General features: G+C 58.0%; 1 protein-coding gene across 3 annotated transcripts in view; it reads right to left on the bottom strand.

Annotated features, from left to right (window-relative positions):
- Positions 1-17,286, bottom strand: part of DENND1A (DENN domain containing 1A) — a 549,524-nt gene that overhangs the window by 34,142 nt on the left and 498,096 nt on the right. For all 3 annotated transcript variants that reach the window (XM_055143062.1, XM_055143108.1, XM_055143161.1), the window contains 3 exons: positions 15,784-15,855; positions 14,204-14,260; positions 3,938-4,060 (listed from right to left, as the gene is read on the bottom strand). In XM_055143062.1, the coding sequence (XP_054999037.1) occupies positions 3,938-4,060; positions 14,204-14,260; positions 15,784-15,855 (252 nt within the window). The remainder of the gene's footprint in view (positions 1-3,937; positions 4,061-14,203; positions 14,261-15,783; positions 15,856-17,286) is intronic.

The raw sequence follows: 17,286 nt of genomic DNA, 5'->3' as shown, positions 1-17,286 counted from the left end.
CAATCAGGAGAGCGCGCCCAGCGTGCTGTGCAGCCTCAGGGACAGAGGAGCCCACGGGAGGCATTTTCCGGCTGCAGCCCAGGTGGGGGTGCCGGAACAGAGTGGGGTCTGCAGGGTTGTGGCGGGCGGAAGGGCTGTACAGGTGACTTCTGAGCGCTCGGGGCACCCAGAGCACGGAACCGGCCCGGGCAGAGACCCAGCTCAGCCCGTAAAGCCGCGGGTGCTGGGGGTTCTGCTGATGCACAGGCTGCAGGCCCCCCCCTTCCCCCTGTAAAGCTCTTGGGAAGTGGGCCCCCCCCCGCCGACCCTTCTATCCCTTGGCTCTGTCCGGCTCCTTAAAGAGGCACTGAGAACCCAGCACCACCCCGGCGGGACTCAGCTGCGTGGACTATGGCTCCAGCATAGTGCCTCGAGGTGGCAAAAGGCATCTCTTATTTTTTAATTTTTTGGCTTTGGTGGGGGGGCGCCACACCCGGCGGTGCTCAGGGATGACCCCTGGCTCTGTGCTCAGGAATGATTCCTGGCGGTGCTTGGGGAACCGTAAGGGATGCCGGAGACTGAACAAGTCCCCTATCCGCTGTGCTATCGCTCCAGCCCCAGTAAAAAAAAAAAACAAAACGTTTCTGACGTGGAAATCGCAAGACGACTCTTGGAGAGGTGCTGCGGGGGCACTGCCCATCAACCCCGGGCCGGGTGGGGGCAGGGGGTGGGGGCAAGTGGGAGTTAAAGAAAAGGGCTCCGCTGATTTCCCCAGCCCATCCCCCCTGCAGCTAATCTGTCACCTAATGAAGAAGAGGCCAGCACGGAGAGCTAGCTTCACTTACAGCAAACTGATTAAGAATGTTCAACCAACAGCGGACGGCGGACCTTTCCAGAGAAAATAAATAGAGTGTAGACTGTATGCAAATGTGTTTGTCACTTTGACAGCGCGTCTCAATTAAGGCCCCGCACGGCTGCGGGGAGGCGCTGCGGCTGCAGCTGGAGGGGGAAGCCGGCTGCATGGCTGATGTTCGGGGCTTGACCTTAATCCGCATGCATGCATTAGGGAACACACACACACACACACACACACACACACACACACAACACAACCCTGCCTTCCTGTACACTTGCATAATGCTGGCAGCAGCCACCGGGAGGGAAGTGACCCCCGGGCGGGCTGGGGGGAGCCACTTTCATCCCTCTCTGGCTTCCAGGCCCAGGGAGGCGCAGACAGCTCCTATTTCCACAGAGTTTGGGGCGGCGTTTCTCTCTTTAATTGTTTATCGCCCTTCCACCCGCGGGCCGCCGCTCGCTTATTCTGCGTTTAGCTGGGAAAGGCATGAAAGCTGCTCTCCTTGCTGAACTGGAGAGTCCTTCCTCCGGTTCAGACAGAGCCTCCTTTTCTTGTGTGTGTGTGTGTCTGTGAGCGCGCTTCGAAAATGGAATGTTTAACACCACGAGCGCGCCCCTCTCCCGCCCCCTCCTTCTCTGTGCCAGGCTCCAGAGTCCAGCAACGATGGCGGCGGCGGCTCTTTCCGTGGGAAGGCTGGTGTGTGCGGGAATGAGGACAAAGGCAAGCGGGAAGCGGGCTCTGGACGGCCACAGCCCTGGGAATGGGGTGCAGACCTCTCCAACAGGGCCTGAACTTGCCCCCGCCCCCCACCCCCAGCACGCAGCTCTCTGCAGGGGTGCAGACGCCGTCGAGATCTGCAGAGAGTCATAAACCAAAGGCTGCAGCGCTGGGTGGGTGCCTCTTCCTGGCGCTACTCTTCTTTCTTTCTTTACGAAAAATCCTGTTATTTATTTATTTATTACTTTTGGGGTCACACCCAGTGATGCTCAGGGGTTACTCCTGGCTCTGCACTCAGGAATTACTCCTGATGGAGCTTGGGGGACCATATGGGGTACCGGGGATCGAACTCAGGTCAGCCGTGTGCAAGGCAAACGCCCTACCCGCTGTGCTATCATTCCAGCCCAAGAAAAGTCCTGTCTTTTAAATGTAAAGGGAACCCCCCTGTTAAGTTTATTTATTTATTTTATTATTATTATTTTGTTTTGTTTTTGGGTCACACCCGGCGATGCACAGGGGTTACTCCTGGCTCATGCACTCAGGAATTACTCCTGGTGGTGCTTGGGGGACCATATGGGATGCTGGGATTTGAACCTGGGTCGGCCGTGTGCAAGGCCAACGCCCCACCCGCTGTGCTATCACTCCAGCCCCCCCCCCCCGTTAAGTTTAAGATGGATGAACTTATTCTCTGAAATAACCGATCACAGAGGAAGAGCTGATGTTTTCACAAATACCCCCGCCAGCCAACATTAACCCACTACCACTATTTCAACGGTGCCCTTTCTTTCTAAGTCCATCAGAGCCTGTTTCCCAATGCTAGATGCTTAATACTTGTCTGTTACAAGTACATTTTTTGGGGGCGGGGTGTGGTGGGGGAGTCCGGAGGGGGACTGGGGCAAACCCCCAGTGCTCAGGGCTTACTCTTGGGTCTAGGATCACTTCTCGCATGGCTCTGGGGACCACACAGGGTTCCAGAGACTGAACCCAGGTCAGTTGTGTGCAAGGCAAATGCCCTACCTGCTGTACTAATCTCTGGCCCCTTCTCTGGCCCCTACAACAGGTATGTCTGACATGCACATTTCTGTGTCATATGGTTTTTTTTGTTTTTGTTTTTTTGCTTTTTGGGTCACACCCAGCAATGCACAGGGGTTACTCCTGGCCTTGCACTCAGGAATCACTCCTGGCTGTGCTCAGGGGACCATATGGGATGTTGGGATTCGAACCCGGGTTGGCCGCGTGCAAGGCAAACGCCCTACCCGCTATGCTATCACTCCAGCCCCTCTGTGTCATATGTTGAGAGATGGCGGTCATCTAAGAAACGATCAGGATGACAGTTTTAATCACACATTCTCTCCGAAACAGCTGAAAGTATCGGCAGATTCAAGATTAAACAGCACAGCAAATTCTGGTGGTAGTCGAGTCTTGCTCTTAGGAACCATTTCTCAGGTAGCATTAGAAACTTCTGCTAAGGGTGAGAGTTCAAGAGAAGCAGGGGGAGGCTGTGCAATCACCAACCAAATATCATCACTGTCATCCCATTCATTGTTCATCGATTTGCTCGAGTGAGCACCAGTAACAGTCTCCATTGTGAGACTTGTTATTGTTTTTGGCATATCGAATACATCACGGGTAGCTTGCCAGGGATGGAGGAATCAAACCCAGGTCGGTTGCATGCAAGGTGCCCTACCCGCTGTGCTATCACTCCAGCCCAACCAAATATATATATACATATATGTATATATATAAAACCAAATATATATATAAAACCAAATATATATATATAAAACCAAATATATATATATGTATGTACGTAAAGTATTACGCCCAGGAAGAAACAGATGCAGAAATTTCAGTTTCTCTGCAGAGTGGATGGCTTTACTTAAGGGACAGAAAAAAAAAATCGAGCAGGAGACAATTTTCCAAATGCTCGGACTGCTGAAAACAGCCAAGGAACCTGGCTCTCATGGAGGACAGGCCAGCGTTCACTCCGAGAGGCCTGAGTCTGATATTGATTTTCAGGAAGGACATTAATAAAGAACTCCTAATTGACTTCTTTCTTTTTCTCCCTCTCCCTCTTTTCTTTCTTTTTTTTTCCCAGAAAGATCGCGCCTGTTGCCTTTTATTTGGAGGTGCCAAGAAAGGCCTTCGATGCCCAAGTGTCCTAATGAGATGCTTAGCTAACAGAAGCCCCTCAAACCTAGGGCCTGAGAGCGTGGTGGGGGGGGGAATGCAGCTTCCTCCACTTGGGTCAAGAGTGGAGCCTGCAGCCTCCTGTGAGTTCTGGAACATTCTCCTTCCCAACAGGCTTACACCGTGGGAGCTGGAGATCTGTACGAGGTCCTGGAGCTGCCGTGGGCAGTCCACTGCCCGAGCATGGGAACTTACCTGGCCAAAGTGGACAGTGATGGGCCTCCGGTCCTCTCGGTGCTTGGTCTCCACCAGCGGGGACGGCGCCGGCCTGGGCAGTGGCTCCTCAGAGGGGGGTGTGCAGCCGTTCTCCGTGATGTCCTGTGGGGAGAAGGCAGCGGGGTGGGGTTGATGTTGGGGTACCTAACCCGGGCACAGGTGTCCCCCCGAAAAGCCCCCAGCTATGCGGCCTGTCCTTGGCTCCCGGGGGGCATGTGAGAGGTGGAGGGAGGAAGGCTGGCTGTGCTCTACTGCGCCTTGACGACCCGGGATGCCCTCACTCGTTGCCATGGTGGGGATGTCCTTCCTTCCGCCTCCTCCTGGGGCTGGGTACCAATCTTTCTTTTCTGGGCGTGTTCAGGGCTTACGCCTGGCTGTGTTCAGGGCTGACTCCGGGTGGGCCCTGGGGACCATCTGAGATGTGGAGAATCCAACCCGGGTCGGCCTTGAGTAAGGTGGCGCCTGCCCGCTGTCCGAGGGCTCTAGCCCCGACACCTGGCTGGCTCTCGGATACACTCCCTTTGTCCACGCACAGGTATCTACAAACAGCTCGAGACCAAGGGGCTGTCATTTGACAGCCTCTGCTCTCACCCTACCCAAGCATCTCCGTGGAGCTCGGCCTTCTGAGGACCCTTTTAAGGGCCACATGGTGTTAGCTGGGGGCAGCGCACAGGCAGAATGATGCAACCAACCTTTCTTCTCCAGAGGGGCCCGGAAACCCCTCCTGACCCCCCACCCCGTAAATACCACAGCGATTAACACTGAAATTTCTCCTCCTCTTTGGTTTCTTTTTTCTTTTTGCTTTTTTGGGTCACACCTGGTGATGCACAGGGGTCACTACTGGCTCTGCACTCAGGATTACCCCTGGTGGTGCTCCGAATCGAACCTGGGTCAACCGTGTATAAGGCAAATGCCCTCCCTGCTGTGCTATCACTCCAGCCCCTGGTTTCTTCTTTTCTGGGGGGGGGGGTGAGTGCGCCAAACAGTGCTCGTGGGGGGGGCTGGGGAGCACTTCCAGATATTCTTAGCAACCTGGGATGGATGACCGTGGGGTGCTTGGGGCCACTATGGTGAAGGTTGGGAGGTGTCCAGGGCTGACAGCACTTGGGGGGACCAGGTACTTGTGCTGGGTTCGACGTCTACGCACGAGGCCCCCAGCCACACTATGTTCCCCCAGCCTGGATTATGTCCTTTCTTGGAAATTGCTAGGAATGAAGTTACCGGGTCAAAAAAAGATACAATCCATTTGAAAGGCTTTTTGTTCGTGCTACCAAACTGCTTTCCAATTTACACCAGCTACCCGGGGTGGGGGCGTCAGCAGCCTCAGCCCCTTTGCTAATTTAAGAGGTGAAGAAATGAGACCTCATCATTGTTGTTTCAATTTGCATGACTTTGATTATTTGTGAGTGAGAACACGCCCTCCGCGTTTGCTTATGGATAATGCTACAGAGTGTGGAAGGTCGCATGGGGCTGCCCGTGTTCTTTGTCTGGGTGTGATGGAGGAGGAGATGGCGATAACCCGGAGGGAAAGTCAGGAGCCAAGGCCACTTTCGGGGGGGGGGGCTTGTTTTTAGGGCCACACCTGGCGATGCTCAGGACTTGCTCCCAGCTCTTCACTCAGGGATCACTCCGGGTGGGGCTCGAAGGACCATCTGGGGTGCTGGGGATTGGACCGAGTGCAGAGCCAGTGCACTCCCTGTCGTACTATCCCTCTGGCCCCAAGAACCTCTTTGCAATGTAGAGAAATTTACAGTGGATTTGTGCTTTGGATGAAGCCAGATAAGGAAAAGGATAAACCTCATCGACGCAGAGGGCGGGTAAAGGGGGCCTGGGCGGAACCCAGCAGCTGACACCCCCGCGTCTTTGGGACACGGAAGGGGCCCCTGCCACGAGAACTCCACATTTTATTCAAGACAGGAAGGTTGCTCAAGGCTTCACTGGAGCAAGACCCGCAGATAAAAATCAGACACACAAACACAACAACACACACACACACACACAAATCAGTTAAAGCATTATTTGAAACATATACACACACAAATCAGTTAAAGCATTATTTGAAACACACACACACACACACACACACACACACACACACACATGGACCTTGCAGCCAGATGAGAACAATACACAGACTTTGCTGTTTCGTTGCGAACAGAGATGCTGGCATACCGTGCCAAGCCAGACCCGCTCACGGCCCCTCATTCATCTCTTGCCCTTTGGTGGCTCTTAAAGGCCCAGTCACAGAGAGCTCCTGGTGGCATGTGGGGGGGAGAGCGGGCCTTTTCGGACACACCCACAGTGCTGAGCCTGTCCCCCCATTTGTAAAAGAAAAAGGGGGAGGATGGCAGCTCCTCGGTGTACAGGAGCTAATGCAGCCTCAGGGTCTAGAATACCAACACTCAACCGGGCGCCATAGCTTTGATGGGGAATGATCACTGATGTGCTCAAACAGCCACAGACACGGGGATTATGCCGAAGGTTACGGCACGTCCGCGTACAGCACATGTGGGCTTTAATACGCAAAGATGGCTTCCTACAGAGACCTCTAAAAAGGCATGCACGTGGAAATCCAGCCCTGCTGGGGTCTCTAGCCTGCAGCGGCCATGGGCGGGCGGGCGGGCGGGGAGCCCGGACGGGGCAGGGGGAGCTGGCCCCGAGAGGTCCCGGGTCTGAGCGGGGACGAGGCACAGTGGTGGGGCTGTGGCTGGCCCTAATTAATTAGAAACGGCTCTTTTGGAACGGGCCCAGAGGATGCCTGGGTCATGGGGGACAAACAAACGGGGACACATGAGGGCATCTTGTCATCGGGCGAGAGGACAGACACAGGACATGGCGTAGAGCCAAAGAGCAGCGAAGATTCACTGTTGGCTCAGGAGAAGGAGCGCATGGCCCGATGGGTGACTGGTTCCACAAAAATAAACAAAAAGAAAAAGAAACGGGACTGTCAACAAGCCCGGTTAAGGGCACAGAGTGATGGTCACTGGGAGGTGACGGCCAGCTCACTGAGTGGCCGTGGGAGCTCGGGCATGAGGGTCTTTGTTGAAGCGTCTGCGTACGAGCACATTCTCCTGCTCTGCGTTTGCCGTGAACGGTGTGGCCTGATCTTTCCAATGTGTTCAACCTCCATATTTTTTTTGATGATGGCGAGACCACCAAGGGCTCAGGGCACTCCAGGAGAATGGGCTGGCGGGAGAACGGGTCAGCAGCCAGCGCGCACAACTCCTGCAGATGCAAGGAAGGAGGCTTCCTTGGGCTGAGCGGCCGGGAGCTCACAGTGGCTGGTGGGTCTGTCCAGACCCCCGCTGACCTTCACAGGGCCCAAGCACTCCCACCACAATCACACAGCACCAAGCCGGGGAGTCTTGGGTGATGGGCGAGAGACGGGAAGTCACTGCAAGCCCTCCGGCGAGAGAGCTTGGGGCCCCTGTGCCATGGGAACTCCTGGGTCTCTCCACCCACCAGCCATGGCATCCACGGGTGGCACAGGTGGGCTGCACCCAGGGGCCTCGGGGAGGCTGAGCGATCGCCTCCTTGTCGGCCCCCATCTGCTATGCTGACCGCTGACCGACACCCTCCGGTGCCCACGCCTGTCACGCCTGATGGCATCTACACGCTGAGCTCTCCTGGTCACTCTGGGGCATTCACTGCGGTGCCAGTGCCAACTCCTGCCTCCAGCCCTGTCCCGAGCTCTGACTTTTCAGTCCGGGCCGCGTGGAGCATGGAAAAGGGAGCAGGTGCGGTGTGTGCACCCCGGGCCCAAGGCTGCTTGCTGACGTGCCAGGCCCAAGGGCCACAGGCGCTGCCGGCTTCCTGCCAGTCCGCTGGCTCGTCCCACTGACCGACTCACTCCCGCCACTCTGGCCGGCAGGGAAGGACGTGGGCTCTTCCCAGGACCTGAGGGGAGCAGAGTGGGCGGGGATGGGGGGTGGGCGTCTAGGTGGAGAAAAGGGGGCCCAGGTCACACCCCGGCTGGATCCACTTTGTCTTCTATGTGGGTGGGACCCCCAAACCTCAACCCTTGGAGTCAGGACTGGAGAAACAAGGGCCCGGGCGCTGCCTGGGAAGCTGTCGGCATCTGGGGAGCATGGGAAGGGGAACGGGAAGAACAGGGACTCACGGACCCTCCCAGGGGCCGAGCCATGGGCCGGGATTTCCGCCCGTGGGCCCCAAAGAAGGCCGTACGCCATTTGGCCCTCGAGTTCCGCTTCTAGAAAAATTTCCAGCAGCAGCCATGGAGGAATTTCTGCAAGGTTGCACCCGGCGAATTTGCCTAGAGGGAAAACCAACCAACCAACCAACCAACCAACCAACCAACCAACCAACCTAGGGCCCCTGTGGCCCCCGGGGGGTGCGGGGAGATGAAGGTCTCCCCTTATCCGGTAAGACTCTTGAAGTTGTTCAAAAGGAGCTCGGAGAGAGCAGGGAATGTGGGCGGGTAAGGAAAAGCACAGGTCACACCAGGAGATGATTTTCCTGGTGCTTGTCTGGTTCGTTCAATTTTCTCAATAAAAAAAAAAAAATCATGATTTCTGTTAGTCAACAGGAAAGCAGTGACCTTCCAAATGTCATTAAAAAAAAAAAAGAGCAAAGCTGACAGGAGTGGGGAATTTGTTCCCGCTGGGGAGTCACACGGGGCAGGGTGGCCAAACGTGGTCAGCAGAGAGCACGTCGGCCCTCGCCCCGAGTCCTGGGCTCCCCCGGGGGCTCCCGTTCCCTCTGTGGGGAAGCAAAGACTTAACGACACTCCAGATCTGGCCCTCACCCCCACGCATGTCTAGGGGCCGGCTCGTCCTTGGACACAGGCCCCGGAGTGGATGTGGGGCCATGGACCAGCAGGAGCCGAGGGTTTGGGCCCAGGGGAGGTGGGGAGAGGGGCCTGGTTAAGGAGGGGCCAGGGCCCAGCTGAGGGACACTCCAGGCTCCACCGGGAAAGGAGATGGACCCTCTGCCGAGACTCAGCCGGAGGGGCCTGCCCAGAGCGTGTTCTGGAGAGACGCCCCAGTGGCTGCGTGATGGCTCGGGGAGGGGTCCCGGCGCGGCCCTGTACTGTGGGGTGTCGCACATTGGCTGTGCAGGTGGGAGGCAGAGGGGGTGAACAGGATGGCGCTCCCCTAGGTCGCACAACCGTTCAGTGGCATCATTTACATCCGTCGGCTCTTCTCAGCCTCACCCTCCAGCACACACCCTATGTTTCCTAAGTCGACGGGAGAGACGACACACCAGGTTCAGAGAGGCCTCGTCACGGACCCAACGTCACACAGCCACAGGCCTTCGTGCGCTGAAGGTCTGACCCCAGCAGGCCGGTCTCAGAAAACCCAGGAAAGCCAGGGGTGCTGAGGTGGGGCAAAGGCAGTGGCCTTGCCACGGCGCCCTCAGCCTCCTGCTCCCCCTTCTCACCTGCCCCCCCCCCCCACCTGCTCCACACCGGGCAAGTGCACATGAGAACAGACACTGCGAGCAGGAGAGTCCCAGGGCTGGCCTGTGACTGGCAGGGAAAGCACCGGGGGCCCAGGCTGCAGCCAGCAGACCAAGGGGCCCGGAGACAGGGGTGTGTGTGTGTGTGTGTGTGTGTGTGTGTGTGTGTGTGTGTGTGTGTGTGTGTGTGTGTGTGTGTGTGTCTCCAGCCAGCAGACCAAGGGGCCCGGAGACAGGGGTGTGTGTGTATGTGCGCGCGCGCATGCATGTGCATGTGCGTGCGTGTGTGTGTGTGTGTGTGTCTCCAGCCAGCAGACCAAGGGGCCCGGAGACAGGGGTGTGTGTATGTGTGCGCGCGCATGCATGTGCATGTGTGTGTGTGTGTCTCTAGCCAGCAGACCAAGGGGCCCAGAAACAGGTGTGTGTGTGTGTGTGTGTGTGTGTGTGTCTCTAGCCAGCAGACCAAGGGGCCCAGAAACAGGTGTGTGTGTGTGTGTGTGTGTGTGTGTGTGTGTGTGTGTCTCCAGCCAGCAGACCAAGGGACCCGGAGACAGGGGTGTGTGTGTGTGTGTGTGTGTGTGTGTGTGTGTGTGTGTGTGTGTGTCTCCAGCCAGCAGACCAAGGGACCCGGAGACAGGTGTGTGTGTGTGTGTGTGTGTGCACATGTGCACGCGCCTCCTGGCCTTCCTCTACAGGAGTCTGCCTCTATCCCTGCAACACAAAGCTCCTTCCCTCTCTTGGTGACCTCAGGAGTGGAGCCATGTGGCCGGAACGCTGGCCCGGCCTTACCTCTGTCCACCGGCCTGGGCCAGCCGTCAAGCTGCTCTAGCCAACCAGAGGCTCGGAATCAACAAGTCGATCAATCCTTCCAAGATCCATGATTCAGAAAGGATGGGGATGGGGCTGCAGCTATAGTACCGTGGGGAGGGCGCTCGCCTTACATGCTGCGGACACGGGTTCTACACCCCCTCCTTGCCCCCCTGGCATCCTATATGGTCCCCTGAGCACTGCCCGGAGTGAGTCCTGAGTGTCGAGCCAGGAGGAACCCCAGAGCATCGCTAGGTGTGGCCCCCAAATGACAAGAACAACAATTAAAAAAAAGTGGCGGGGGTGGTGGTGAAACGCGCCCGAGAGATGAAAGGATTCTGACCCTGAAGAAAAGATGGAAACGTCTTCCAGGGGGTCCCCCGTGGGATCCCCTGACGACTTCCTGATGTGACTCACTGTTCCTCCCCGAGGGGAGGGACTAGGAACCGTCACCCTGAAAACGGTTTTTGCCTGCTGGCCTGTTAGCTGCGGCAAGAACGGTGCATGTGCACAGTCACAGGCCCGGCCCGTGTGACTACGGGGCTGCCGGCCGTAGCTGGCGGGGACGTGCCGTGGGACTCCACGCGTGTGCTCCGGGCTGGCCTGGCCAGTGAGCATCTTTGGTCTCTTCTTCCTCACCTGGAGCAAGTCAGACTCAAAAGGGTGCCGCGCTGCGGAAAGACTTGCCCACCTTGTCCGATTTATCCAGGGAGGGGGGGGCCCGTCCACCCGCCTCTGCTCTGCGGCTGAATGAGAAAGGCCCGCGATCAGATCTCTCAGCAATGATCTGCCAACGGTCACACGGCGACCCTGAACAGCTTCCCTCGCAGAGGCCTTTGAAGATCCGCAGCGCAAATGAGCAAGCAGGGGCCAGGGGACCTGGGCGGGCACATTCGAGACGGTCCCTCCACGCACCAGGGCGACCTCGCCACAGGGCCGGGCCCCGTATTCTCTAGTTGCAATTTAAGCCCAAGGCAAGCGAAGTCGGGGGTAGGGGGGGCGGGGGGGGGGGACGGGGAGAGGCTGGAGGCTTGATATCCGCGTGGGGTCACGGCTGCTATGCCCAGTTAAGAGGCGGCCCGGTGGCAGCCCAGCACATTTGAAAATTGGATCTTTGTGGCGGAACGGTCTCGATTTCCTAGCAGAACCCAACTGGACAGGTCTATACCGTGCCCGTCAGGAAGCCTCATGTACAGCCGTGTTGCCATGTGAAGGCGGGGGCAGGGGGCCTCGAGGGGGGGCATTGTGGGGGGAGCAGGCGGACAAGGGAACAAAAAAAAAAAAGAAAAAGAAAAAAAAACACGAAATCTTTTCCATGGTAGCAAGGGAACCATGTGGGGTCATGAGTGGGGTCAGACAGAGCCACATCCTAAAACGAGCCGGACAGCGGCGGCCGGGGGCGTCTGGCCGGTAAGACCAGCTCCGTGGACGGACACGGAACAATGCCGGGGGGTTTTAGTGACAAAACAGCTGCCTCTGAGAACCACCACAAACATCAAGTCTGGAAAAATCTGTAAGACTGAAGGGGGGAAAAGTGAAAATTGAAAAGGGTGCTCTAATGGATCTGTCAACAGTTCGATGGTGACAAGTCACATTTCTATAAAGTGCCGTCGCCGTGTGCGTGCGTGTGTGTGTGTGTGTGTGTGTGTGTGTGTGTGTGTGTGTGTGTGTGTCTCACCTGAGATGTCCTGACACTCTCTATGGAACATTAGCTCCCAACGTGATTCCTGCGAAGACTGGCAGGGGGCAGGGGTGCCGGGGAGGGAAAATCTGCCCGAGGTGTTGGTTAGGCCACGCCAAGTCAGGGGGGGTGGCATGGAAGGACGGTGAGCCTTAGGACAACTTCCCCACCCCCGGCCTGTCTAGGCGTGGGTCACAGAGAGGGTTTTTTTTTTCCCTGGGACTGGCCCTCTGGCTCTGGTGGGCAAGCACTCGCCTTGTGTGCGTGAGGCTCTGGATTCAGCCGCCACCTCTGCCAGACTCCCTGAGCCCCCCAAGTCCCACCAGGGGTGGGCTGGAAGGCCCCCCCTAGCACTGCCGGAAATGCTCCCCTCAGAAAGGGGCTTTTGTCTCTGGCTGCTAGTGCGAGGGCCACAGTGGGGGGTGGGGTCCTGGTTACCAGGACTCCAGCCTGCCATGCAGGGGGTTGAGGGGCCACTATGCAGGGTCAGGGGCTGAACCCCGAGCCCAGCACGTGCAGCCGGGCGTGGGGGGGAGGGAGAGGAGGGTGCAGAGGGGCACAGGCACTGAAGTGTCTGGGTACTTCCTGTCCCTACCGGATACTCTCCCAGAATCCCAGCCAGGGCCTGGGGTAAGTCACCAGAGAGCAGTGAGAGAATTCCCTGCTCCGGCGACTCTAGTCTTTTTTTATTTTGGGGGGAGGATGTGTGTATGTATGTGAGGGTGGGGGGTGGGTTGTCTTTGGGTCACACCTGGTGTTTGCAAAGGGTTTACTCCTGGCTCTGCACTCAGGAGTCGCTGCTGGTGGGCTTGGGGGGTACAATATGTAACGCCGGGGATTGAACTCGGGTTGGCCACGTGCAAGGCTGGCGCTCTCCCCGCTGGGCTATGGCTCCGGCCCCACCGTGAGCCGATTCTCTCCTGCTTTCCCTTCAGATCCAGGCGCTGGGAGAGGAGCGGGGAGGGGTGGTCTAGGAACTTCCCGTCCAAGATCCACAGCCTCCCACCAACCCCCCACCCCGCCCCCCACCGCGCCCCCCAGCCCCAGGTTAGGCCAGCCTGCAGTTAGACGGGGCAGGACTTGCTTTTCAGGGCTTGGGCCTCAGCTGCTAAAACTCCACTCTCAGCTGAAACTCGGAATGTAAGTGCTTAGTCGGAGCAAATTATTTTCCAATTAAAAGAAAGGAATCAATTCCTTCGACCATTTGGAGTTAATGAGAGGTCCTTTCTGAGTTCATAAAATTAAAATTGCTCTCAATTAAAAACACAAAACAAAGCCCCAAAACTGCCGAGACAGACAAAGACCCTTTATTTAGAGGGGTGCATCTGGGGGTGCGGGGCAGGACAGCCAAGTTCCGCCAACTGTCTACTGGAGGGCGAGTCACTATTTAGGGGCCACAGGAAATGTGCTGTACTGGGGCGGGCTGGGTCTGCAGCCTGCCACAGGGCTAATGACTTCACCTTTTAAAAAAATATATATATATATATGTATAATAAACTGCGTTTCTGGTCCACACCCAGCTGTGCTAGTGTGTGGGGGGCGGGTGGGCGACTCTTGGCTCTGGATCTACTTCCAGGATGCTGGGGCCCGGCCACGAGGTGCCAGGGACCAAACCGGAAGTCAGCCGCTTCCGGATCAAACGGGGCCTTGACCCCGTGCGGTCTCTACCCCCCGCCCCGGCTCTTCGAAAGACTCAGACATGCAAACTACAGGGTCTGGATGACAGGGTCCTGGGCAAGGGAGCAAAGCACCAACGACAATGGTGGCGGCACTCACGGCCGTCACGGGACAAGGCGAGAGAGAGAGAGAGAGAGAGAGAGAGAGAGAGAGAGAGAGAGAGAGAGAGAGAGAGAGTCCAAGCATGGGATTCCACACACCCGCCTGGCCGGACCCGCCCCCAGAACCGCTGGGCTTCCTGGAGTGGACGGGCCACCTTCCCGGGGCGGGGCACCTGCCTGCCGGGACCTATCGCAGGCCTGCAGGTGCTCCTTGGGGTGCCTCCCACCCGCCCCACGGGACAGAACCGAGGGGAGGGCCGGCAGGCGGACCCCAGCGACCCCCTAGACCCAGCGGGGCCGGCCGGAGGGGGTGACTCTGAACTGGCTGCAGCCTTGTGGGTTTAAGCTGGAGTCTTAATGGTATCTGAAGACAGTTTTTTCGTCTGTGAATATTTATAACAGTGTGAAAGCTCCCGGACAGCTGGTAATGCATTTTGAAGTGTGCTAACAACACTGTATCAAAAAGACCTCTATTGATCACATCAGACTTTTTTTTTTTTTTTGTGGCCACGCATTTTCAGACATGGTGCTTATACATTTTGAATAAGAAACTTCAAGTACCTTTTGCTTCAAGCGGTTTTTCACCTCCTTTATTCCCATTTTTGCATGATCTTTTGCCTGCATGAAAAATTAATTGAAGTTAAGATTCCCGTTCTGTTTCCAGCGGGGACTACGCGTGACTTCGCGGTCCGCGCCGGATCCGCCTGCTCTGATGACTGGGGACCGGGAGGGACAGAGCGGGGTCGTGGAGTTGAAAACATAATGGCGAGGAAAACAAATACAACATTAAAAGGGGGTGGAGGAGGCAAAATTAAAAAAAAAATCCCTTAAGGGGGCCTTGGAGATTTTGATTTCCTGCACCGGGACGGCGCGGATTTCTCTCCCCCCCTTCGGAAACATTTCCTCTGCTCGCTGTGACTATTGATCGCGGCAGCCTGGCGACAGCAGCTGGGAGCGAGGGAGCTTTGCTGTGGCCCGTTCGGCCGGGTCAGGGCTTGGGCGCCGGCGTTTGTGCGGGCAGAGGCCTCAGCGCTTGCCGGCCCTGGCTTTCCCCATCTCATTTCTTTTTTTGGGGGGGGAGGGTCACACCCCACATTGCACAGGGGTCACTCCTGGTTCATGCACTCAGGAATTACCCCTGGCGGTGCTCAGGGGACCATATGGGATGCTGGGAATCAAACCCGGGTCGGCCGCGTGCAAGGCAAACACCCTACCCGCTGTGCTATGGCTCCGGCCCCTCCCCATCTCATTTCAGGGGACACGGGTGCGTTCATTCTCTGCCGCTTTAGCCCCCAGTGGTTCTGTTGGGGGCCACCCGCCCTTGTTAAAAGAAGTAAAACAGAAGCACAGAAAGGCCCGACAAAACTGAAAGTGGAAATAAGCCCCTCCCCCGTCGGCGTCAAGCCAGCGGCCAGAGAAGTCACGGCAAAGTGGGCGGGGGGGGGGGGCTGTGAGACAGGCAGCATCTTGGCTGCTCTCACAGCCACGCATCTCCCCCCAGGTGGGGGAGAGGGGAGAGAGGACCGAGAACCCGGGCCACACCTGTGGGGTGGGCGGCGGGGGGCCGCCCTGCACAGGAGCTGCTGCGTGCGGCTGCATTCAAGGGGTCCGCGTGGGAACGGCTTGCTAGAGACCCCTGCAGAGATGTCTCTGCATCTTAGACACGCCGGCTGGGGCGGCCAGAATGTTCGCTTGTCCAGAGCACTTTTCATTGGAGGGGGAGGGAGAATGGGGGGAGGGTCACTCCCCGTGGCATTGAGGGGAAACTCCTCATGTAGAGTTTAGGGGGGGTGTCCTGGCCTCGCTTGGGGGTCCAGGCGGTGCCAGGCACCACCCCCAGGGTCCTGCAGGCAGACAAAGCATCTCCCCCCACCCAGTCTACTTTTCAGAAGCTAAAACCAATCAATAGCCTCTCACTTTCCCGCAGCTGCCAACGGGGGGGGGTGGGGGGGAGCCACTGACCTGCTCGTGAAATAGCCTCATGAAATAACCATCCCTGGGGCCCCGGGCGCTGCGGGAAGGTGCTCGGTGGTCCCTGCACCAGCTCGGCACTCAGGAGCCGATCCGGAGATCTCGGGGTCCCCGGCAGGGCAGAGCCGGGGGGCGGGGGCTGCCGGGGTGCCAGCGGGGTCGGTACTTACAAACTTATAGACAGTCTTCATGGCGGGGTTGGCCTTCGTCTTCACCGTGTTCAGGATGGCCCCGCTCCCTTTCTGTAACAGAAATGTCCATGAGCGGTTCCGGCTGCGGACGGAGAGGGCCGGCACCCACCGAGACCTCTTCTCTCTAGGCAAGGTCAGCGTTGCGTCGAGGGCGTGGGATTTAATTAGGGAAGCGGCCCCAGACGGTGACGGATGCTTGGCAGTTCGTTCCGGCGGCGGCGGTGGCACAACCAAGAGTCTGCCGTGCCGGGGGGGACTGGGCATGGGGAGGGAAGGGGGACAGGCCAGTGGTGACTCTGCGAGGGGCCCAGGACTCGGGTCCGGTCCTTGGTTTGGTCCCTCCACTCTAGCTTCGAGGAGATCCCCGTCCCTGTTGTGGTCCTCGGCTTCTCCAGAAACCTGCTCGTTCCCAAGGTAACACCAAGGTCAGTTTCCCAGACACGGAGTCTGCGGGTGGCCCCAAGGGGGGACATGGGGGACATGGACTCGGGGGCCTGGGTGTGGACTGTTCTGGAGAGACCGCTGTCAGCCGCTCCCTCTGCTCTTGGCTCGGCACCTCTGGGTCGCTACTGCTCTGTCTGGGGAGGAGGCCAGACCCACAGGCACCCCAGGGTCCCTTCTGTGCTACTCAAGGATGGTTCCTGGTGGTGCTGAGGTGGGCGGGGGGTGAACCCTGCCCTCCCACAAAGCCTGTGCTCAGCCCTTAGTGCTCTCTGCAGCCCTGGACTGGCCCTTGCATCACCTTGGCGGGCTGCCCTCCTCAGCACGGAGAGAGGGTGGACGGCCACGGGGCTACACCTGGGGGGGGGGCTGCCCTGCATGGGAGCTGCTGCCTTCAAGGGGTCCGTGTTCGCCAGAGACCCCTGCAGAGACGCCTCCGCATCTTAGACACGCGGGCTTGGGGCGGCCAGAATGTTCGCTTATCCAGAGCACTTTTTTTGTTTGTTTGTTTTGTTTTTTTGCTTTTTGGGTCACACCTGGAGATGCACAGGGGTTACTCCTGGCTCTGCACTCAGGAATTACCCTTGGCCGTGCTCAGGGGACCATATGGGATGCTGGGATTCGAACCCGGGTTGGCCGCGTGCAAGGCAAACGCCCTACCCGCTGTGCTATCACTTCAGCCCCTGGAGTACTTTTTATTGGAGGGGGGAGCGAATGAGGGAGGGGGTCACTCCCTGTGGCATTTCAGAGAGTCAGGCGTGGTAGGGACCTCACTGCACTCTCTCAACTCGCCTCCTTTGGGGGAGCAGAGGGGTGCTCAGGGGCACCCCGTGGGCGGCGAGGGCTGGCCGGGAAGGAGGCTCAGTGGCCATACTGCCCTTTGGCTAGTGGGTCCCTGTCCCCAAGTCGAGGGTCGCAGTCTGTATGGGGACCACCCTTCACTTTTCAAGCCCCCCTTTGCCCCCGACATTCTATGGAGGGATCTTTGGGGGAACCCCCGGGCAGCTGCTGGGGACACTGAACCCCGGGGGGGCTGGGGTC

Source organism: Sorex araneus, chromosome 1 (assembly GCF_027595985.1).
Source record: "Sorex araneus isolate mSorAra2 chromosome 1, mSorAra2.pri, whole genome shotgun sequence".
Taxonomy (NCBI): domain Eukaryota; kingdom Metazoa; phylum Chordata; class Mammalia; order Eulipotyphla; family Soricidae; genus Sorex; species Sorex araneus.
This window is presented reverse-complemented; position numbering and strand designations above follow the sequence as displayed.